Consider the following 23,421-nt stretch of genomic DNA (forward strand, 5'->3'; position numbering starts at 1 on the left):
AACAAGACCCAGGAAAGACAGGTTTTGTTTTTTTCTCGGGAAAGGGAGATAGAATTCATGAGGGCTGTTATGAGGGGACAAAATAATAGTTCAGAAAGCAAATATTTCAAAGAAATTACCCACATTTTTATGAAACCTGTGGACATCACTGATGATTCAATTACATATTCTGATTTAGTCATATCATATTTGTATCAACCACATAGAAAGAAGTAGAGTGAATAATCTAAAACTGAGAATGTCAAACAAAAAATTTGGCTTTGGGATTTATAATGCTTTTTTCAAACATATCTTTTTAATGTTTAGTATTTGCTAATATTAAAACCCATTTGATTTCCCTATATATACACTGATTGAATTTGGTGGTGGGAAATGAAACTAACTTTTTAGGTGGCAAGAGTAAGTCAGCCTGAGAGTAAGTGTCAGCATAATATACTTAAAGAAAATCTAAATTATTTAGATTGACCATATTCTGGTTTTGTTTTCAATTAGAAGGAAAAAAACACTGCTTGTTTTTTTATAAACAGAAGGTAAAATGTGAGATAATGTAAGTAACAATAATGAGTGTGTGACTACACAGAATGATTAAAAAGAAAGATGTGAAACACAAGATGAAAGACAACACTAATGTTAGCTATCCTACCAAGTACTTCCTCAAGTTTATTTAAAACATCCCTTTTCAGAAAGTATCCTTCTCAAAATAAATATGCTAATTAGTCACTGAGTATTATTCTTCATTTAACAATGACAAATGAGTTTGCTTAACCTTTGAAAGAAATATACTCTTAACTCAAACTACTAGAAAAAACGTAAAAAAAAAAAAAGCAAAAATAATTTACAGTACAATTAAACCCACCACATTGTTAAACAATTATTTCCAAGAAAATAAAATTTAATCATTTTTAAAATAAACGACACACTGTTAATTATAGTATTCAATTTAAAAACAGAGACTGGTTGTTACATGAACATAAAAAATGCTATATTATATATACTGAACAGTACAAGTTTTTCTGTATTTCCCAGTGTGTTTAAATGAGTATCTGTAAACCAATTTTCTAGCCTTTGAAAAAAGAGGTAATTTTTTCTAAACAACAAAAAAATCCCATGCAGAGTTTTATTTTCTTTTGTAAATTTTATTAAAACTGTTCCAAAAGTAAAATCATGAGGAAAACACACATACACAGAGATGCAAATTCAACTGTGCCTATGCATCTAAAGAATAAGATCACAGTATTACATGAGCAGGAAGAAACTAACATTTTAGCTGAGTAATTGTACATATTAGGGATATACAAAAAAGGACTCACACTGGACACAAGCCATGCATGTGTCTGCACATCAGTTTACTCAGTTATGAAAGAATGGTGCTGGACAGTAAGTAGCACTGCAAGGGTTAAATCCCTTAACGGGCAAAGGAAAGCAGCTATAATTAATTTTGAAGATATCAAGATACTTCACAGAGAAAAATGGGAAACTACCTGTGGCACCCCTGACCCTGCTTCTATCATCTCTTCCAATGGGCATCTCGTATCATGTTTTAAGGTTTAAATGAAAACAGAACAACAGTATTAATATCATGAATAAACAAAAGAACCTTGCTGAGGTGTTACCTACCTGGCAAGAAAAAAGAATTAACTCTAGATACTTTGGTAGATTCTGAAAGCACCTAACAGAATCAGAACCAAAATACGGTGTTGCTTATTGTAAAATCTTTATTCAGAGTCTCTTTACAAAAACCGGGTATCCTCCGAAACACTGATAAACCATGAACTGTTATCATTATTATTACACCTCTCCTCACTTTGTTTCATACTCTGCTCTTAAATTTTTTTAGGATATCCCTCCAACACTAGAAATATAACCTGTCAAGCACTGCTATTATTCTCAGTTTTTTTGTTTTTACTTCATTACTGAAATAAACAGTACTGTCATCTTCCCAATCACACAAGCTTGCACTTTGGCCTTATTTCCTATTCTTGTATCAAATCTATCTATAAATTCACCACCCCCTCACCCCCTCGCAAAGTTGACTGTGGTAGGCCCTATCTTTCAGAATGGTCTTTTAACCATGTCTCCTGAATAGTTTCCACCTGGACTATTGTAACAGCCTTCTACTTTCACCACCTTCAGCTTTCTAAGAGCCAATTTATTTTACACAGCAAAACACAGTTTGGGCATACGCCCTGCTGGAAGCTCTGAAAGTAAACTTTAGTCCACAAGAAGCACTTTAGACCAGGGCTTACTTAACACCTAAGAAATACTCTTATCATTGCTATAATTGTAATAATTACTTAGAAATGAAACATAACCCCCTTAATCATATGACTAAAGTCTTTTCATAAACTGGACCTATTCATTCAATCTTATAGTTCGTATTTCTGTCCTAGCTAAGCAAAACCTGGTGACAAAGTTTCTTTGCTTGACCGAACTTTAGTAAAACTTCTGAATCTTCTCCTAGGCCCACCTGTGCACTTTCTGCTAAAATGTAGTTTTATCAAGAACCCTGCTATATCAGCTTAACCAGAAACCCACACCTTCAGTAACTGACCACCCTCCATATCTGATCAGCCTCCTCATCCTCCATCATCTGGACACCCCAATCTATCTTCAACAAGAATCCTGTTAGCCAAAATCCCCCCCTTACCCTGATGTTTCCTTTTAGACTCATTTTCCATCCTCTGACCCCCACCCTGCTCCTTGGCTATAAAGTCCCACTTGCTGTTGGAGGTCATCAAGAAGATGTGACTGCCTGTTGAGCCATGAGCTGGACCCAGGCAATTGGAGGCTCCCCACTTCCTTCCCTGTCCTTAGAATGTGTGATATGCTTGCCTTCTCTGCTCCTAGAAGCTGCTCTGAGGATACAGCCTTGAGAAAGAAACGTGGTGTGGAGGCTACCTGGACCGGGTACGTGACTGAACCCAGTAAAGGCATCTATATAAACTTTTAAGATTCCAGCAGGTGAGTGGGTGTGATCTACTTGTTTTGAGGCCACCCAAGACAAGCCTCATATGTAAATTCCCTGTTATTAAACTTGCCACCTATAAATCTGGAGTGGTTGATCCCTTTGCTCTGTCACTCCTTTCTCACCACAGACAGGGATTTCAGATAACGGCTCTGAGGAGGTTACAAACCAACACTTGTACATGCTGTATTCAGAGTTGAGGCCGATCTCTCTCCTCCACTGTAAAATCCCATTGCAGTGGTCCCTATACCTATCATGATGATCCTTAATAAAATTGGCCTTATTATCTTTAACAAGAGCCAATGCGTATTTTTTAAAACTAGCCAACTGTATAAGACTTGCTGCCTCCCACCTCAGTGCCTTTAAATATGCTCTTTTCTGGGTATGCCCCATGCTCCCTTTCATCACTTAAAATTTTTCTACCAAACTATATTCAAAATGCTATAACTCTGTATATATTTTTTTTCCAAGTTAGCTCTATGCCTGATGTGGGGCTTAAACTCATGAGCCCAGGATCAAGAGTCATATACTCTACCAAATGAGCCAGTACAATTCAACCCCTCTAGGCTCATTCTTTAATCAGCCCCTTTTTCAATATTTAGAGACATGACTTTCATTACAGGATAGCATTTTAAAATGCATATATGCTTCATGTTTCTAAAAGTTTAATATTATCTTTTCCAATTGTGGTAAAAAAACATAAAATTTATCATTTTAACCATTTTTAAGTGTACAGTTCAGTGTTAAGTATATTCACATTGTGTAATTAACCTCCAGAATTTTTTCATTTTGCAAAACTGAAACTCTACACACATTAAAAAACTCTTTTCCCTCTTTGCCAGCCCCTGGCAACCAGCGTTTTACTTTCTGCTTCTAATCTGACTACTTTAGATACCTCAGGTAAGTGGAACCATACAGAATTTTGGCTTTTTTTGTGACTGATTTATTTCACTTAACATAATGTCCTCAAGGTTCATCCATGTTGTGGTATGTGACAAGATTTCTTTTTTTTTTTAAAGTAGTCTGATGCCCAGAATGGACCCTAACGATCTCCTTCCCTTTTAAGGTTTTAAATAATATTCAATTCTATGTGTACATTTATCCATTCATCTGTTCAGACATTTATATTTTCTACCTCTAGGCTATTGTGAATGGTGCAGCTATGAACTTGAGTGTGCAAATATTTCTTCAGGATCCTCTTTTCAATTCTTTCGAAAATACCCAGAAGTGGGAATGCTGGACCATATGGCAGTTCTGTTTTTAAGAGGAACCACCAAGCTGTTTTCCATAGCGGCCGCACCATTTTACATTTCCACCAACAGTACATAAGGGTTCTAATTTCTGCACATCCTTGCCAACACTCTTCAGTTTTTTGACAGTAGCCATTGAAATAGGTGTGAGGTGGCATCTCATGGTAGCTCTGATTTGCATTTCTCTAATGACCAATGTGGCTGAAAATCTTTTCATATACTTCAGACATTTGCATATAATCTTTGGAGAAATGACTATTCAAGTCTTTGCCCATTTTTTAATTGGGTTGTGTTTTTGTTGCTGAGTTGCAGTTCTTTATATAATCAGGATATCAGTCCCTTAGATACATTTCTGAAAATTTTCTCCCATTCTAGATTGCCTTTTTATATTTTTTATTGTATCCTTTGATGCATAAGAGTTTTTAAGTTTGATGTAGTCCCACTTACCTATTTTTGCCTTTGTTACCTGTGTTTTTGTTGTCATATCCAAGAAATCATTGCCAAACCCAATGTCAGGGTTTCCCTTATGATCTCTTCTACAAGTTTTATGTTTTAGGTATTATCTTTAGGTATTTAATCTGTTTTGAATTAATTTCTCATATAGCGTAAAATAAGTTTCCAACTTCATTCTTTTGCATGTGGATATCCAGTTTTCTCAACACCATTTGTTGAAGAGGCTGTCCTTACCCAATTGATTGGTTTGGCACTCTTTGTTGAAGATTATTTGACCATATATACACCAGGGTTTAATTCAGGGCTTTCTATTCTACTCCCCTGGTCTACATGTCTGCCTCTATGTCAGTACCACACTGTTTTAAAATTACTATAGCTTTGTAATATGTTTTAAAATCTTTTTAAGAACTTCCTTCTGCCTGAAACACTAAATCCCAACTTAACTTGGCTAGTACCTACTCGTGGTTCTGGCTTCAGATTTTACCCGTTGTGAAGTCTTCCCTAACTATTCTCTCTCTCCAACAGTCACATATATATCTCCTTCCTGTGAATTCCCACTACACACTGTACTTCATCTACCACAGAACTTTGCTTTACTTAATTGAACTGTGTGACTCCCAAGGGTATTAATCCCTGTGATAGAGTACTCATCTATCATTTTTAGCTCTCACATCCCCAGCTCCTAGTTAGTCCTTGCCTGACTCACAGTAAATGACCAATAATTATAAAAATTGAAGACAACAGAATATACTCAGCTGGTAAAAAGAATGAATAAAGTCTACGTTATTGATTTAGAAAATGCTAAAATATACGAACTAAAAAAAAAAAATCAAGGTGCACAACAGTGTACATAGTATGCTACCATTTATATAAAAAGGGAAAAATATAGTCACATAATCTGCATGTATATGATATAGCTCTGAAAGAACAAACAAGAAAATAAAACCGATTACTTCCAGTTGGCCAGGTGGAAATTGCATAGATGGGGGCCGGGGGAGGGAGCCTTTTCTCTGTATAGTTTTTTTATACTTTTAAAATCATGAAAATTAGTCCCTCTTTTTGGTATTAAATTAGCTTACTTTTTTAAAAAGTAAAGGAGTAATGTCCCCATAGAAAATCAAATAGCAGCTGGGTAACATGTGGCATTACCTCCCTCCTTCATCTAAGAAATAACAAAAAGAAAATCAAAATGAATAAAATCTCTATCTTTAGTGTTACATTTGAACACAGAATCATCCCACAGAACCCCAGAAACTAAGAATTTTGTGGATTAAGTACATGCTTCATTTAGTAATGTAATCAAATAGCATATGAAGTTAATCTTTAAATATTCTAAAACCATGAGCTGTGTATAAACTGCATATTGAATAAGTATGTACTGCTTATTAGTGACATGCACACATACTAGCTTTTTAAAATGTAGTAGCTAGCTTCCAGGATGGCCTCCAATGATCCTCACCTCCTGATATTCATTCTCTTGTATAGTTACCCCTCCTATACAAAATCACAGCTGGTCTATATGCTGTCTCTTGGATCACTCATTCTGGGGCAAGCTAGCCTTTAGGTAATAAGGACACTTCAAGTAGCGCTATGGGGAGAAACTTAGGTTTCCCTTCAACAGCCAGAAAGAACCTGCTAGTATGTGAGTGAACTACTTTGGAAAGGGGTTCTCCGACCCCAACTGAACCTAAAGATGACTGCAGTCTGGCCCACTATTTGACTGCAACCTCACAAAACTTAAGCCAGAACCTCACAGCCAAACTGCTCCCCAATCCCTTCTGAAAGAAACTGAGAGGTATTTATTGTTTTAAATCACTACATTTTGAGATAATTTGTTATGCAGCCATAGATGACTAGAGTTAGTCTCAAAAATATTTTACTTAAAACAATTTTTTGAGTATAGTTGACACAAAATGTTACATTAGTTTCAGGTGATTTGACAGGTTTACACCTTATGGTATGCTCACCACAAGTGTAGCCACCATCTGTCACCATACAATGCTGTTACAGTATCACTGACTATACTCCTCATGGTGTACCTTTTATTCCCATGATTTATCCACTCCATAACTGGAAGCCTGTATCTCCACTACCCTTCATCCATTTTGCGCATCCCCTCATCCCCATCCCCTCCTACATCCATCAGTTCTCTGTATTTTTATAGGTCTGATCCTGCTTTTTGTTCATTCGTTTCTTTAGACTCTTGATATGAGATCATATGGTATTTGTCTTTTTTCAGTCTGACTTACTTCACTTAGCACAATACCCTTTAGGTCGATCCATTTTATTGCAAATGGCACAATCTCATCCTTTTTATGTCTGTGTAATTTTCTATTGTGTGTGTGTACCACATCTTCCTTATCCATCTGTCAGTGGACACTTAGGTTGTTTCTGTATCTTGGCTATTACAAATAATGCTGCAACAAACATAGGGGTGCATATATCTTTCTGATTTGTGTTTTCATTTTTTTGGATAAATACCCAGTGGAATTGCTGGATCATATGGTATTTACGATTTTTTTTTTGAGAACCCTTCATACTGTTTTCCACAGCGGCTATACCAATGTGCATTCCCACCAACAGTACGTGGGGGTTCCTTTCTCTCCACATCCTCACCAACACTAATTATTTCTTGTCTTTTTGATTTTAGCCATTTTGGCAGGTGTAAGGGGATATCTCATCGTGGTCCTGATTTGCGTTTCCCTAAAGATTACTGATGTTGAGCATCTTTTCATGTATCTGTTGGCCATCTGTATGTCTTCTCTGGACAACAGTCTATTCAGGTCCTCTGCCCATTTTTTAATTGGATTGTTTGGGGGCGGTTTTTGGTGTCGAGTTGTATAGGTTTTTTATACATTTTGGACATTAACCCCTTATTGGGTATAAAGCTGGAGGTATCACAATTCCAGATTTCAAGATATACTACAAAGCTGTAGTAATCAAAGCAGTATAGTACCGGCACAAAAACAGACACATCTATGGAACAGAATAGAGAGCCCCAGAAATTAACCCACACTTATATGATCAATTAATCTATGACAAAGGAGGCAAGCATATACAATGGGGAAAAGTTTCTTCAATAAATGATGCTGGGAAAAAGGGATGGATACATGAAAAAAGTGAAACTGGACCACTTTCTAATACCATACACAAAAATAAAATGGATTAAAGACCTAAATGTGAGACCTGAAACCATAAAAATCCTAGAAGAGAACAAAAGTAGTAATTTCTCTGACATTGACCATAGCAACATTTTTCTAGATAGGTCTTCTTTGGCAACAGAAAGACAAGCAGTAACTATTGGGACTACATCAAAATAAAAACCTTTTGCAGAAAGGAATCCATCCACAAGAAGGCAACCTACTGAGTATTTACTTTTAAACCACAACCTCTATACTATAACTTAAAAAACATAATAAAAGCAGCAGTTATCATATCACATAAAACTAACAGGCAACCTCAAATTAACAGAATCACGTAGGCTTGGGGCACAATGCTTTGAAGATAGCCTTCCAATAAAATGACAGGTGCCATAAAAATAATCATGTTGCTGGAATCCCTTTTCAGGCTTAAAGGTGGACTCCTGACAAACTGGTGGTAACATTTATGGAATTGCTGGTATACAATATGGAAGTCATTTAAATACTTATTTTTCTTCCAAAATGACAGATATAACTTTAAACCAAGTACTATAATCTATTTTTTTTTCCTACGGAGAAAAACTTCGGTCCAGGAAATTTTAAAATCAAGACATTGTAAGACGTGTTAAGTGTATATGAAAAGCCACTGTGCAAAGTACATTGTGTTGAAGACAAGCAGAAAGCATAATAGCAGACTGGGATGACGTTTGTGGTGTACAATATACACTGGAAAATTTGACTGATTATACTAACACATATTCCAAGGGTTTCAAGTAGCTGATACAGCACACACACACAAAAAGCAAACGGTTATTTACCTGTATAACTTAAAGGACTAAGACTGCTATGTTTTTATAGTTTTTCTGATTACAGTCAGTTGTTACTTTCAAATGTAAGAGTTTATCTGCACTGCTTTTATCCTGCTGCTTTATTTTATAGTAGAGACACAGGAAAGAAACTACTCCTTCGGGTGAAAGCTCTTTTAACGAAATAAAGACTATTCATCAAGAGGGCTCTTTTCTTACTACCAAATTGAGGTTGTATCGCAGAACCTTAGATTAACAGCAACCTGACCTCTGGCTGAATAGCAAATTATTGTGTATACTCATAAACCTAGTATTACCATTCAGGTAAATTATTTTTGGAAAACAGAAACACCGAACCAAATGGTCTATTCACCTGAACTCTTTGTTCAAGAACACAAAATAACAGTAATTTAAACATTAAGCTCGCAATACATATATAAGCCTGAAAATAACCACAGCAAGTTGAATGTCTTTTACAGAACAAGAATAGGAAATTTATTTTCCTGCCTATTCACATTAAACTCTTACCATGAGAGAGGAGAATTTTTCATTACCTCAGAAGAAAAAAAAAAAAGGCCACAAATGTCTTTTGTAGGATGGAAATATTAAAATCTAGCTCAAACTTAAAAAGTGATGAAAGGAAGAAGGGAGGTATTATATTCTCTTAGGTTTATTACCTTATCCATGCTTATAGGAGCTTTGCCAGATAAACATATCAACATTTCATCACTCCTGAATCAACAGTCATCACTTTGTCATATAAAAGGCGCCCACTGATTTTTAGATTTCTTTAGATTCAAAGGTTTATCTTAAAGCTATGATATCCTAATAAAAGGGTGGATGTTTTATTTGTAAAAGTAACATTGAAAACATTTTTTGGAAAAAAAAATAGACACATCTAATTCAATAAAGATTGTTTAGTCTTTTTATTGCATTTTTAAAGTTAACTCTAGTATACCTTTTAATTTGCAATTAAGGTTTTATTTCCCAATTCTTTCACAGATAAAATTCTAAGGAATTTTCAGGCCCTGATTAATCCAGTGTCTTCCCAAATTTTGGCCACCAATCAGATATGAAATGATTTTATGGGGCCCAAAGAGAGGGCTAAGTGACACTACTAAATCAGTGAGGAATTTATTCCCTCTTCATTCTAATTCCTCTGACTGCATCAGGAAGTTCTCAGATTGATGGCAGAATGTTATCAATACCTCTGTAATTCTTGCTAATCTCCCTTCTAAACAAAGAACAGTAAGTTTCAGGCTTAAGAGTGTTCAATAGCCAATAGTGTCTAGAATTTAACAAGTTTTGTTTTCATTATTTTCAACTTTATGTCTACCTTTTGTTGATGGCAAGTGATACTTTATGGTGATTATTTCAAGTTTTCTTTTTTTTTTTTTTTTTAAGATTTTATCTATTTATTTGACAGAGAGAGAGAGAGCGTGAGCAGGAACATAAGCAGGGGGAGTGGGAGAGGGAGAAGATGGCTTCCTGCGGAGCTTGAGACCCGGACGCTGGGATCATGACCTGAGTCGAAGGCAGACGCTCAATGACTGAGTCACCCAACTTGAACACCCTTCAAGTTTTCTTCAAAAATTATATTAATAGCTACACGGATATAAAGAAAAACACAGAAAGTAAGTCTACAGGAAATACGCAGATATGGTCAAAATTTTGAAGATGATGTAAGAATGACTGACATTTGAGAAATACTACACTTACCCATGTGGTCAAGAAATAAATATAAGTGCCTACCATGAACTATGAGCATACCATTGGTTTAGCCATCAAGGACAGAAAATGATAAATGCTGACAGGAAAGTCAGAAGAGAACAAAGTTACTTCAAAAAAGGATTCACAGACAAGGTGGCACTGGAGCTAGGATAGTATGAAGTAGACATGCCAAGGCAGAGAGCATGCATTTGAAGAAAGCAAAAGCATAATAATACAGGCCTGAGTGGTGGCATGTTCTAAATCTTGATTGTGTTGGTGGTTACCCAGGTATGTATATAATGTACACATAAAATGAATGCACATTATCTGTAATTTTTTCCTTAAATTTGGTACCATGTTTTGACCTATGCAATGAAAACTTATTGAGGTTTTAGGCTTGGATAGCTTGGCGGGGCGGCAGAGGGGGGTGGTAAATAGGTAAATACAATAAAAGGAAATCACCATTTAAAGACAAGGGAATCAAAAGTACTTATTTTCATAACGTAAATTTTCAATAAAACCTGTAAGCTATTACACAAAACTTGCAGCTCTATACTTCTCAACAGTTTCATTTCAGGGAGAAAATCTACCTGAATTAAGGGTTACCTATTAAATGTATTGTTTCCACCCCTGCCCCCCCCCCTCAAACAAAGGAGCACATTAATAGCACTCACTCCTAACAAAGTAACAAAGAACAGACTAAAATGGCCATACTGGCTGTGTGCTAGTGACACCTGACAGAATTTAGCAAAATAATTTAAGATTGCGTTCAACGCTTAGATCCCGTTTATCAGCAACTCAGAAATGACTGCCTTAGAATTTGTTTTAACCTTGAACTCTTTCCAATGATCTAAGCTCTTAAAATTTAGTTATTAATTATTAAGTATATTTCAAGTGGCTTTTATTACATTTCATAGTTTTAAAAGCTCATGACTAGAGAGGGAACTCACGCACAGTAAAAATAATGCCATTGTCAACAAGTCTTGTTGGAACTTTATAATGCCATTCTCAATAAAATTAATGACTTAACCATAAAATCAAATCCAAATGTGAATTAATTATGGTTATAGAAAAGCATCAAGAGACCAGGAAAAAAAAAAGATAGTCTTCCTCTGCCATAAATTAAAGCATTAAAGTGCACTGAACCCTATGTGCATCCTTAATATTTTACTAAGGAAAATACAAGCCTTTTGTTACATCAATGCGTTGCCACTATATCCTTATGCCCCAGGAAGCTTAACCTGAAAGCTAGAAAGCATAATGTAGGGAATTTTAGAGCTGAAAGGAGACCGAGCTCTAATATAGGCAGTCCAACTCATGAGAGTTCGATTTACAATTTTTCACAGTGGCAGCAAGCCTTGGCTCCTAGTCAGCCCTGCAATCAGGAGGGTAAACAACTGATACGCTTACAACCATTCTTTATCCACACAATGATTCAGTTTTTCACTTTCAGTACAATATTCAATAAATTACATGAGATACTCAAAACTTTTATAATAAAATGAGCTTTGATAGATTTTGCCCAACTGTAGGCTAATGTAAGTATTGTGAGCATATGTAACATAGATGTATTGAATGCCTTTTCAAATTACATTTTCAATTTATGATGGGTTTATCAGGACATAACCCCATCATAAGTAGAGGAAGATCTGTACAGTAATTTTCAAATTGGTATTCTATGTAATTATATACTAGATGTTAACAGGTTGGCCATGAGAAAATAGGCTTTCTGGCCAGGTAAGACCATTTTAACTTTATGTGTTCCTAAATTATTTGTCAAGGAACAGTTTTGGGGGCAGTAAGGCTGTTATTGGACTGAGCACAGTGTTCAGGGGAAACATCAGTTTGGAAAAATTCTGATCTTATGAAATTCCCTTAAACGGATGACAAAACTGAGGCCTAGAGAGATCACATCTGGTTAGCAGGAGAAAAAAGAATGCGAACAAAATCTTTCATTCCCAGGCCAGAGCTCTTTTCATTTTAACTACAAAATAGGCTCTTTAAACTGTATATAGTCAAACATTTAATCTACATTTAACATTTTGGTTATGGTGTCACATTTTCTGGTTTGTGTACTAACTCAGATGTTTTTAATTCCTTCAAGACCTGGGTTCCTAATAATTAGACCCACCTGGAGATTTACTATTGTTTAGTACTAATGAGGAATGATCTCGTTCAGAGAGTGGCAGCTTAAAGTAATCACTGGAATAAAGCATTTGTATTACAACTGGTTTTTAATTTACCTTTGTTACAACTTGTCAGCTCAACTAAACCACTGTGTTGTTTATTAGGTGAATTTCTTAGCATATAATGTCAACATATGCTGTTCATGAGAACAGACGAGATCGGCCTGCGTAGAAGAAAGCCAACAAGATCAAAGTTGAGGGATTGTTGTCTTTCTACAGTTCTGGGCTTATTTGTTAGGCAAACACTTAGCTTCCTATCTTTTCGGTAATTATCAAAAAAATGTTTTGATTGCTTTAACTACAGTGTCCAAATCAGATTATCACAGTATATTTCTCAAACTCCCCAGAACTGTAAGATAGTGTAAGAAACACAATTCGTTCAGCTTTAAAGTAGTTATGTACCACTCCCCCTCCCCCCTCAGGGTAGGAGAAAAGAATGGAAGAGACCGATCAAGTACCTATTGTTATGCTGCAACTTTAAAAGGCTTGAGAATCAAAGGTGATAATGGTTAACAACTTCCTTATGACTACCCTGACTTCCTCTGATAAACTTCTGCACTCCTTTCGAACCCCACCCCCCCGCCATGGAACATTAACTATGGCAGGCATTCATGTCTCCTCAATCTTAAAAGAACCCTGCAGATGAATGAAACCGCACGAAGCCTGGATTCCACCAACAAAGAGGTTACTCTACGCGCCTTTATCGCACAGGTGCGACCTCCACCCCAACCTTGCGCATCGCTGGGCCCCAGCGCAGGAGGCTCGGGAGCGGCCGCCCCTGCCTGGGGCCGCCCTGGAGCCTCCGCCCGGCCCGCCGAACCCCCGCGCAGCTCCCGCCTCTCCGGAAACCGGAGGGCGGCCGGCCGGTTTCCAGGCTCCAGGCGGGGCCAGGGCGGCAACACCCCGGACGCCACAGCAGCTTGCCCCGCGGGGCGTCCCCGCAGCTCCGGAACCAGCCAGGCCGAGGAGGCCGCTCAGGGCCGGCAGCCGGCCTCGCGACCGCGCTGGGGGCGGGGACGCTGTTACCTGCCGTGGGCTCGGCCGCTCCCCGCCGGCGCCGCTCTCCTGGCAACCGCGGCAGCGACGCAGAGGCCGGGAGCCGAAGGGCCTAGTGACAGCTCCCAGTGTGCACTGCGCCCGCGCCCACGCCGGCGTCGACGTCGACGGCCCTCGAACCCCGCCCCCGGTCCGTGCCTCGCCTCCCGGCGCTAGTTGTCGCCACAGCGCCCTCAAGCGGACGGTCGGGGAAGCAGCCCATAGCCACCAACTTCGCGGATGGTGTTTTCAACTCGCCAGCGTCAGCAACATCTTAATGGAGAGTTGGAAGGAATGCTAGGAATTGAGGACAGCTTTTATATATTATTTAAACGATTCCTCGATATTTCGTATGAGGAACTTGAGGCCCAGAGAAGTTGGGAGACTGGTGAAGTTAGGAGATAAATAGTTGTTATAAGATTTGGACACATTTTGAGTTTGTTCTCTCTCTAAATCATGTAGTTACTACAAGGAAGATTGCACTGTTTTGCCTAAACCGTAGGGTCAAAGAAAAAAAAAAGATTGTTTTTTACAAATGTGTGACTGTATATTAAATATAACAATCTTTTTTTTTTTTTTTAAAGATTTTATTCACTTATTTGAGAGAGAGAGCAAGCGCGAGAGGGGGTAGAGTGAGAGGGAGAAGTGGACTCCTCCCTGAGCAGGGAGCCTGAGGTGGGACTCAATAAGGGGACTGCAGGATCATGACCCCAGCCAAAGGCAGTTGCTTAACCAACTGAGCCACCCAGGCACCCTGAAATATAGCAATCTTTAAAAATAATCAAACACCAAGAATGAAGAGCATGTTGTGCTAAGACTTAAATATTTCAATATAATGTGGCAGTATTTAAGACTTAATAGCTTTGAGAACTAAAGGTGGAAGATATTAGGAATTGAAATCATCACCCATGATCACCATTATTTGAGGTGGAATAGTGGAAAACTTAATTCTTTTAACTGCGTTGTTACCTCCATCCATGATTTTGAATTATTGTGGTGGATACAGGAATTTGTGAAGCACCACAATAAACCTTAAGAACTGCAAATACTGACTTTAAGAAGATTCGTCTTAAAATAGTATCTCTAGGGATGTGGATTTGTTATTTGGAAAATCTTCGCATTAAGAGGCTATCAATAAACATGATTTTCTGAATACAAGCCATCATTGTTTCTGTTTTTAAAACCTAACAGCCTCTTGTTTTTGTTTTGTTTTTAAGATATTATTTTTAAGTAATCTCTACACCCAACCTTGTCTCGAACTTAACAACCTGGAAATCAAGCCTCCAATGCTCCACCGACCAAGCCAGCCAAGCACCCTCAGCCTCTTGTTTTTAAAGAATTCTTTATTGTAAGTTTACCACCCTAGCCTTATATTTTAGTATTTCCCCATTTTAAGTATCCCCCCCCCCCTTTAAGTACTTACATTATAGTAGAGCCTTTTCTTTACTAGGTCAAGCTTTCCGAAATTATCTTCTAGAAGTATTAAGATTGACTTTTGTGAATCAGTTCTTACTTCTACAAAACATGGCGAGTGGAAATGTACCTGTGGAATCATTCTCATCCTCCTTTTTTCAAAGATTATAGGAATGGCTAATCCTGTGATTCATGGTACTGGATTTAACCACACTCTCTTCTGTATAGATAACAGAAAACTTAACACTATTTGCAACTGTTTCTAACTTAGAGTAATTGTGTCTAAATCCAGAAGCCATGCCAGGTCAATCCTGGACATTTGTTGTCTCAGAGGAGAGCTACCAAAGGACTGACATGGTTCGTAAAAAAAATACTGTAGTTTATTAAAAAACGAAACAAGATTGTGTTTTGGGTGGAGAAATCTGCTCTCGAACCTCCTGGGGTCAGTGCCCGCCTCTATCTCCTCCTTCCGTCATCCCCCTCTTCAAGCCTCATTCTTACTCACTCTAGGCAAAGGAGTGTACTCGGGCTCGGATTTTTAAGGTCACATCCTGGGAGACTAACGCACCGGGCCACCCCACAGGAAGAAGAGTGGGAGGACAGTTTGGCTCTCCCTGCCCACCTTGGTCCCGGCTCAGACACCAGCCCCGATTTGAAAACGCTCACGCCCCCAGGTCGAGATTTCGCGGCAGCGCGTTCTCCGCCCGGCAGGTGGCGCTGTGGGCTGGCGGGCTGTGTCTATCTCGCGATCTGGTCCCGGAGGCCCGCCTCGCTGCCGCCGCCGCACGTGCAGCCGCTTCGGGCCGTGGTGGCCTGTATTCGCCTGAACCTGCTGCTGGGCGCCGGCAATGGCGGCAGCTGCGGCGGGGACGCGCGTGTTCCTGGAGGTGCGGAGACGGTTGCAGAGCGCGCTGCTGATCCTGGGGTAAGGCCGGCGCTGGGCGTGTGGGCAGCTAGGCGCAGTGCGTAGTCTGTTGTTTCTGCCGGTTGGGGAGCCTCCGCCTCCCTCAAAAGGACCGAGTTCTGAGTTTCTTTCCAGTTGCTTAGAGCCTGTCATTTACTCAAAGTGGAGTTTCCCCTCCTACCCCGTGCTTTTTTCCCCCCCCCCCCCCCCGGTAATCTCGGCATCACCTGGGAGCTTTTTAGAAATGGAGAGTCTCAGCCCCACACCAGACCTGTGTGATCAGAACTTATATTTTAACACGCTTTCCAGGACTCAAAGTACACACTTTGTTTGAGGAGCACTGATGTAACATAACAGTGCCGGGCTTTTCCAAAAACAGTGCAAAAAAAAAAAAAATGCCTTGCCTTCTTTTTGGGATCCCTATTAGAGGATAATGTCCAATGTGAGAGCTTCCTCTTTTGTACATAAACTCGGGTGGTTGTTTTTTTCTCCCCAAGCTGTTGTCTGCAGAAAAACTGACACATTCACTGAACGACTAACAAAGGTTGCAGACTTCTTATTGGAGCTCATTCTTGCATTCACATTGCGCGTTCCAATGAGAAGTCAGCAAACGTTTAACTTGTTATTCACTACACATTCAAGAAACTTTTAGGAGAAATGGTCCCTTGTTTGTTTGGTAGTATGTGACCCCCTCGATTATTCCCTTGTGACTGCCGTTTCAAATAGAGTAAATTAGACGTTAAAATCCTGAAATTTTTACTACACTGAGCCACTCAAGAGGTAGGTTGATGCTTTCTTTTCCTTTATCGGCCTTTTCCTTAAATCGGCCAAGTATAGGTGTGGCAGTCTGGAAATTTGGCATGAGAACTGAATTCAAATCCTAGCGTCTTCGCAGGAGTAGAATCGTTTAATCTGAATTTTTTCAATTGTAAAATATGGGTGATACTTATTAGTCTTTTTTCTTTCTCTTTCTTCTCTGTTTCTCCCTCTCCGTCTCAAATCATAAGTTCAGATAAGTATCTCCAATTCCAGTCCACCTTGTGGGGTTATTAGCAGCCCCAATCTTATGCAAAACAAAAACAAGACAAAGTCCCTACTTCCTCTCATCAAAGGGGCCCTTCAAAGTTCCCCTAGGTTACTCTCCCTTGTTTAAGCAAGTGAAGAAACCTGACTTTGCTAGACTACTAGTTTGTCCCTAATGGTCTTTGGCTGTTGAGTTTTATCACCAACTTGCCCCTCATGAAAGCAAAAGCAACCATTCTTCTGATTTCATTCAACAAAGATTGGTTTTGCCATTTCATGAACTGTATATAAATGGATTCATACAGTATGTACTTTTTTGATTCTGGCTGCTTTCCTTCAACAGTGCTTCTGAGATTCGTGTTTCATCTGTGTCATTGCACATGTCAGTCTATTTTTTTCTGGCTGAGTAGTTTTCTACTGTATGAATATACAATTTGTTTACCCATTCTATTGCTGGGTATTTTGTATGTTTCTAGAACTTGATTATTATGAATAAAGTTGCTATAGCATTTTAGTGGTCATACATTTTCATTTCTCTTAGGTAATTACCTAATTCTGTAATAGTACAAAATTCTATACCTTTTCATTTGGTTTTTGTTAATTCATACGTGTTCCTTTGGAAAGTGTCTTCTGATTTTTTGCCATTATAAAAAATCAGGTTGTTTGTCTTATTGTTGAATTTAAAGAGTTCTTTCTAGAGTCTGGAAATAAGACTGTTCTTATTTATGCCTTGTAAATATATGAATACTTGTTCCCAATCAGAAATTTACCTTTTCATTTTCTTAATAGTGTCTTTTCAGGAACAGAAGATTTTTAATTACAATGAACTTCAGTTTACATTTTTTCTTTAATAGTTAGTGTTGTTTGTGTCTTAAAAAATCTTTACTTACCTCAGGGTTGTAAAGTTTTTTCCTGTGTTTATTTTCTAGGAGTTAGTTTTAGCTTTTATATTTAGGTGAAATTCATTTTTTGTGTTTGGAACGAGATAGTCAAATTTCATTTTTTTTTTTTCCTATAAGGATATCTGGTAGTTCCATCACCGTTAGTTTAAAAGAGTGCCATTTCTCCCATTGAAATAACACAATGTCTTTGTCAGAAAACCTTTGACTGTACTGTTTGGCATCACATATCTCTTTCTATCCTTTTACTGTTAATGTATGCCTTTATATATAAATTTTTTAAAAAGCATATGCTGGGTGGAGTTTTTCTGAGTCCATTTTGATAATCTCTGCATTTTAAACTTTTTAGTCTGTTTACAGTTACTGTAAATGATAATGATTTTTATTCTTGTTCCTAATCTTAAAAGAAATGTTTCTGATGAGGGAGCAGAAGGCTAGCTGATACCCTGCAACCTCCCCCTACCTCCCACTCTTAGGTAGGACGTGTGTGACATTCTTCCAGGAATCTCCCACTAAATGTTAATACCTTGCTAGAGGGGAAAGCAACCTTGGCTTGACAATGGCAAGACCTCTGATATCTTTTATCTTGTAGGTTGGAGCTCTTTAGCATATAAAAGTTCTTTTGAAACCTCCTTTTTCCTTACTTTCCCCCAACTCCCGAGTATATAATCAGCCACTTCTCAAGACCTCCGTGCAGCAGCTTTTTCTGCCCACAGGTCCTGTCCCCATGCTTTAATAAACCACCATTTTGCACCAAAGACGTCTCAAGAATTCTTGGTCGTCAGCTCTGGACCTCACCCCACCGAACCTCACCTATATTCCAAAACCCCATCATTTCTAGCATTTTATCACTAGGTATGATGAAATTGACTTTTGGCGCATCTGTGTGGTAAATTGCATGTTTCCTTTCTATTCCTAGCATACTATGGGTTTTAATCATTAATAGATACTATATTTTCTGTAATGATTTCTGCATGTATTGTAATGGTCATTTTTTTCCTTTCATATTTACATCTGTGAATTGCAATAGAAAAATCTGTTTATGTTAAGCCATTTTAGTATTCCTGGGGTAAACCTTGGCCATTCATTTATTCAGGCCACAGATGTTTACTGAGTTCCTATTCTCATCCCGAAAACTCAGATTCTAAGTGCTGGAATCCAGCTGTGAACAGTGACAAGGGCAAAGACAAATATACTTGGCTGTCGTTGAGCTTATAGTCTAATGGTGGCAGTGGGTGAGAGGTGAGCAGAAATTATACAAAATAAATAAAATATATATGATATTGAATGGAGATAAGTACATAGAAAAAAATAAAACAAAAAGGGATAGGGAGAAAAAGGTATAACCCCTTATTCCAAATCAGAAAGCAACACTTGAGTAATAAACCAAAAGGGGAGAGGTTTAGAACTATATAATATGTGGTGAAAGACTGTTTCCCTCTGAGAGAATAGCAAGTTTGAAGGGGTGCCAAGTTCAGAGAGATGTGGGTGGGCTGGTGGAGCGCATAGTAAAGGGTCTTACAGAGGTATGTTAGTAAATGTTTAACAACCTGCATTCTGAGAAAGCCAATGAAACTAACAAAAAATCTTCCCGATTTGCAGAATTTACTGATTCCTGTGGTGTAGATATTTTCACTATGGATGATGTCAAGCTACCAAAGTGAGGTCAACCAGTTTGCAAAATGCCTGGAATTTTAACATCTGTCTCTAGTATATTACTGGGTCTTATGGGCCATTGAAAGAATTTTAGCTTATACTCAGAGTGAGATGGGAAGTCATTGGATAGTTTCAAGCAGGGTGTGGTACCTGAAAGAATATAAGTTCACAGTGAAGAAAGCCTGAAGTATGGAAAAGGTGTGGACAGTTAGGGTCGCAAACACTTTGTTTTTGGACAGTCTTTCAACCTTGAGAGTAAGTTACTGTCGCTCCTGAATACATTACTGTGAATTTCCTACAAATAAGAACATTCCCCCATATAACCACCATACAGCCTTCAAAGCTGGGGAATAGGTTACTACCATCTTAACACTCAGACCTCACTCAAATTTTCCCACATGTCTACATAATATCTATAATAGCAAAAGAACCCAGTTCAGAATCATGCGTTGCAATTTCATTGTCGTGTTTCCTTAGTCTCTTAAAATTGGAAGAATTCCTCAATTTCCCTTGACCTTCACAATCTTGACACTTTTGAAGATTACAGCCTTCCATTTGGGTTTGTTTCATGTTGCCTCAAGATTAGGTTCAGGTTATACATCTTTGGCGGGAATATCACAGAAGTGATGCTCTGTTCTCATTACATCCTATCAGGTGTCACATGAATTTGACTTATTCCATTAAAGTTCATATTAACTTTGAACATGTAGATAAGATGATGTCTGCCTTTGCCACCATAAAGTTACTTTTTTTTTTTTTGAGGCTTTAACATTTTTATTTAGGAAAAGATTGAGTGCAAAGCTATAATGGTTCAACCTAAACCATCCCTTTTAAAATAGTGGAGTCAATTTATGCAAAATATTTTTCCTTGTCTATAAAAAACAAATTGAACAGTATTTTAATGATAAGGAAATACAAACATAGACTTTAGTCAATGTGCACTATCATAAAAGAAATAGGATGGTCTTTCCCTTCCCCTCCCTCAGCCAAAGAAGAGAATACTGCAAACTTTAAGAACCCCACCGACTATCATCAGAGTACCTACAGAACAGGGGTAGCGCAGGATGAAACTATTTCTCTATATTGCAGGAGGTAGAAGCGTGGATGCTCTGGCTTTACAAGTAAAAGTAGCACAGGCAGGCAGAAGCTTCCAGTAAATACACACCGGAACGGGGGCCTCGGTGAAGTCGTCTGACCGGGTTACTTCTTTGACAGGAAAGAAGAAAGACAAATCTGAAGTGTAGTACACACACACTCACATACACACAAACCTTTTGTCACATTTACAGGAATTCAAACCTTTTGTATTCCCATGCTCATGGGTAGTTTTGATATACACTGTAAAGAGCTGCAGTATTCAGGAAGAATACTGTAAGGTTGACAAAGGACAGGAGAATTCTTCATACTTCTGATATCTCAGATTTGCTGAGTCCAATAGCCAATTCTAACTCTTCCTACTCTTACTGATTCAGTTGGGCAAGACTCTTTTTCTCTTTATAATCAGTAAGTATTAACTGGAGAGGTCCTTTGCGACTATGTATAAATACCCTTGTTCCTCATCAGGCTTGCATTTTATTCGTTCATTTATTTACATCAGTATGGACCCATGGTCTTCTTTTATTCATTGGGTTACTTATTTTTGCTCAAATTATACCAGATGTGTCCAGGGGGAGTCTCTTCAAGATGATTTTAATATGTTCCTATTATTCTTTTTTTAATATGTTCTTTTTTAATATGTTCCTGTTATTCTTTGATTTTTTTTCTTTGTTTGCACAGCAACATGTTCCAGGCTCATCTCATTCTTTTCCTTTTCCATCCCTGGATGTAGTTATTTTTTCAAGGAACATTATTTTGTTCTGTGTATGTTCATTTTTTTAATTTTATTTTTTTTAAGATTTTATTTATTTGACAGAGACACAGTGAGAGAGGGAACACAAGCAGGGGGAGAGGGAGAAGCAGGCTTCCCGCTGAGCAGGGAGCCCGATGTAGGGCTCGATCCCAGGACCCTGGGAGCATGACCTGAGCTGAAGGCAGACGCTTAACGACTGAGCCACCCAGGCGCCCCTGTTCATTTGTTTTAAAGTGGAAAATCACTAGGGCGCCTGGGTGGCACAGTTGGTTAAGCATCTGACTCTTGATTTTGGATCAGGTCACTATATCAGGGTCAGAGAATCGAGCCTTGCATTGGGCTCCCCACTCAGCATGGAGTCTGCTTAAGATTCTCTCTCTCTGCCCCTTCCCCCAGCTTGCACACACATGGGTGTGTGCTCTCTCTCAAATATACTTTAAAAAAAAAAAAAGTAAAGTGGGAAATGACCTTTAGAAACCAAAAGCTGAGCACCAAGTATCCTCATTACTATTGACGTGTCACTTTTTCCAGGCCCTAATGCACAAAACTAGAGTGTGTATGTGACCTATACATGATGTTTATGTACGAATGTATGCATGTGTATTTGTGTTCGTGTATCATACATCCTTCTACACACATATATATCTGTATTACTGTATCTCTATATGCATTGAAGACCATGTCTCCACACAGGTATTTTCAATTCTAGTCTACCACCGTAGGATCCATTCTGATTTTTTTCCCTTTCCCTCTTTGTAACTCTTTTCTCCCACAGTGAGAATCCTGGCTTTCATTATTCTCATGACATACATTTATTTGGTCAATTCCCCTCTATGTAAGTAATCTCAGGCTGGCATCCTTTGCTGCTTCCCTCACCCTCCCCACTCAGTGTTGACACCTTCCTCATCTGCCTGGGCTCTGTTATGGAATGAATTTTTGTGTTTTGTTTTGAAGCCCTAACCCTCAGTATGATGGTATTAGGAAATGGGGCCTTTGGGAGATAATTGGGTTTAGATGAGGTCATGAGGGTGGAGCCACCATGATGAGATTAGTGCCCTTATAAGACGAAATACCAAAGCTGCTTCTCTTTGCAATATGAGGGTACAATGAGGACGTGGCCATCTGCAAGCCTGGTAGAGGGCTCTCAACAAGCACCAAATTCCCTGGTGTCTTGATCTTGTACTTCTCAGCCATCAGAACCATAGGAAATGTGTGTTGTTTAAGCCCCCCAGTCTATGGTGTTTTGTTATAGCAGCCTGAGCAGTCTGAGGCAGGCTCTGGAACCCTATGCTGAGTTGCCACACCCCACCTCCCCCTTAGATTTCTCCTCATCCCTCTTGAGATCTGACATCCCTGTGGGGTGGCTGTCCTGGTGGATGCCCTCCTTCCTCACTCTGCTGGGTGTCTCACCTCTACCCCAGGCCACTGTGGTTCTCCTACACTTGCATCAATGCCTCCCACCTTACTCAGCCCTCTAATTGGCTGAATTTTTCATGAAGGGGAAGAAGAGTGGTAAACCAGAGATGGGGTGGGGCAGAGGCTTAGAAATGCAGTAGTATCCCTTGAGGCACTTCTAGTGCCAACGGCACAGTCCAGTTTGAAAATAAATGAAGTAGCAAAATGGACAAATTGTGTATCTTTAGAGCAATGTTCAGCAAACTATGGCCCATGGGTCAAATCTAACCTGTGGCGTGTTTTGGTACAGTTTATGAGTTAAGAATGGATTTTACATAATTTAAGCATTGTTAAAAATAAAATACACAGTATAATATGCAACAGACCATATATGGCCTGCAAAACCTGAAATATATGCCATCTGGTCCTTCTGACCTCTTCTTTAGAGGAGGATTCTTTCTTTTTTTTTTTTTTTTTTTTAAGATTTTATTTATTTATTTGACAGAGAGAGACACAGCGAGAGAGGGAACACAAGCAGGGAGAGTGGGAGAGTGAGAAGCAGGCTTCCCGCCGAGCAGGGAGCCCGATATGGGGCTTGATCCCAGGACCCTGGGACCATGACCTGAGCCAAAGGCAGACGCTTAAGGACTGAGCCACCCAGGAGCCCTGAGGATTATTATTTCTTAAACATCATTTCTTAAAACTAGACTTTTGACTCTGGGGCACCTGGGTAGCTC

The 23,421-nt window shown here is 38.8% G+C and overlaps 2 protein-coding genes across 9 annotated transcripts in view; one reads left to right on the forward strand and one right to left on the reverse strand.

Moving 5' to 3' along the window:
* Nucleotides 1–13,654, reverse strand: part of DOP1A (DOP1 leucine zipper like protein A) — a 106,044-nt gene extending 92,390 nt beyond the window's left edge. For all 6 annotated transcript variants that reach the window (XR_004300165.1, XM_032409368.1, XM_032409367.1 and 3 more), the window contains exon 1: nucleotides 13,537–13,654. The gene's annotated coding sequence lies outside the window, so the exon portion shown is untranslated. The remainder of the gene's footprint in view (nucleotides 1–13,536) is intronic.
* Nucleotides 13,655–15,729: 2,075 nt separating this feature from the next.
* The window catches only part of UBE3D (ubiquitin protein ligase E3D), a 154,865-nt gene continuing 147,173 nt past the window's right edge, over nucleotides 15,730–23,421 (forward strand). For all 3 annotated transcript variants that reach the window (XM_032409376.1, XM_032409379.1, XM_032409377.1), the window contains exon 1: nucleotides 15,730–15,883. In XM_032409376.1, the coding sequence (XP_032265267.1) occupies nucleotides 15,807–15,883 (77 nt within the window). In that variant the 5' untranslated portion in view covers nucleotides 15,730–15,806. The remainder of the gene's footprint in view (nucleotides 15,884–23,421) is intronic.

The sequence above is a fragment of the Phoca vitulina genome, unplaced genomic scaffold (genome assembly GCF_004348235.1).
Source record: "Phoca vitulina isolate PV1807 unplaced genomic scaffold, GSC_HSeal_1.0 scaffold11, whole genome shotgun sequence".
NCBI classification, from domain to species: Eukaryota; Metazoa; Chordata; class Mammalia; order Carnivora; family Phocidae; genus Phoca; species Phoca vitulina.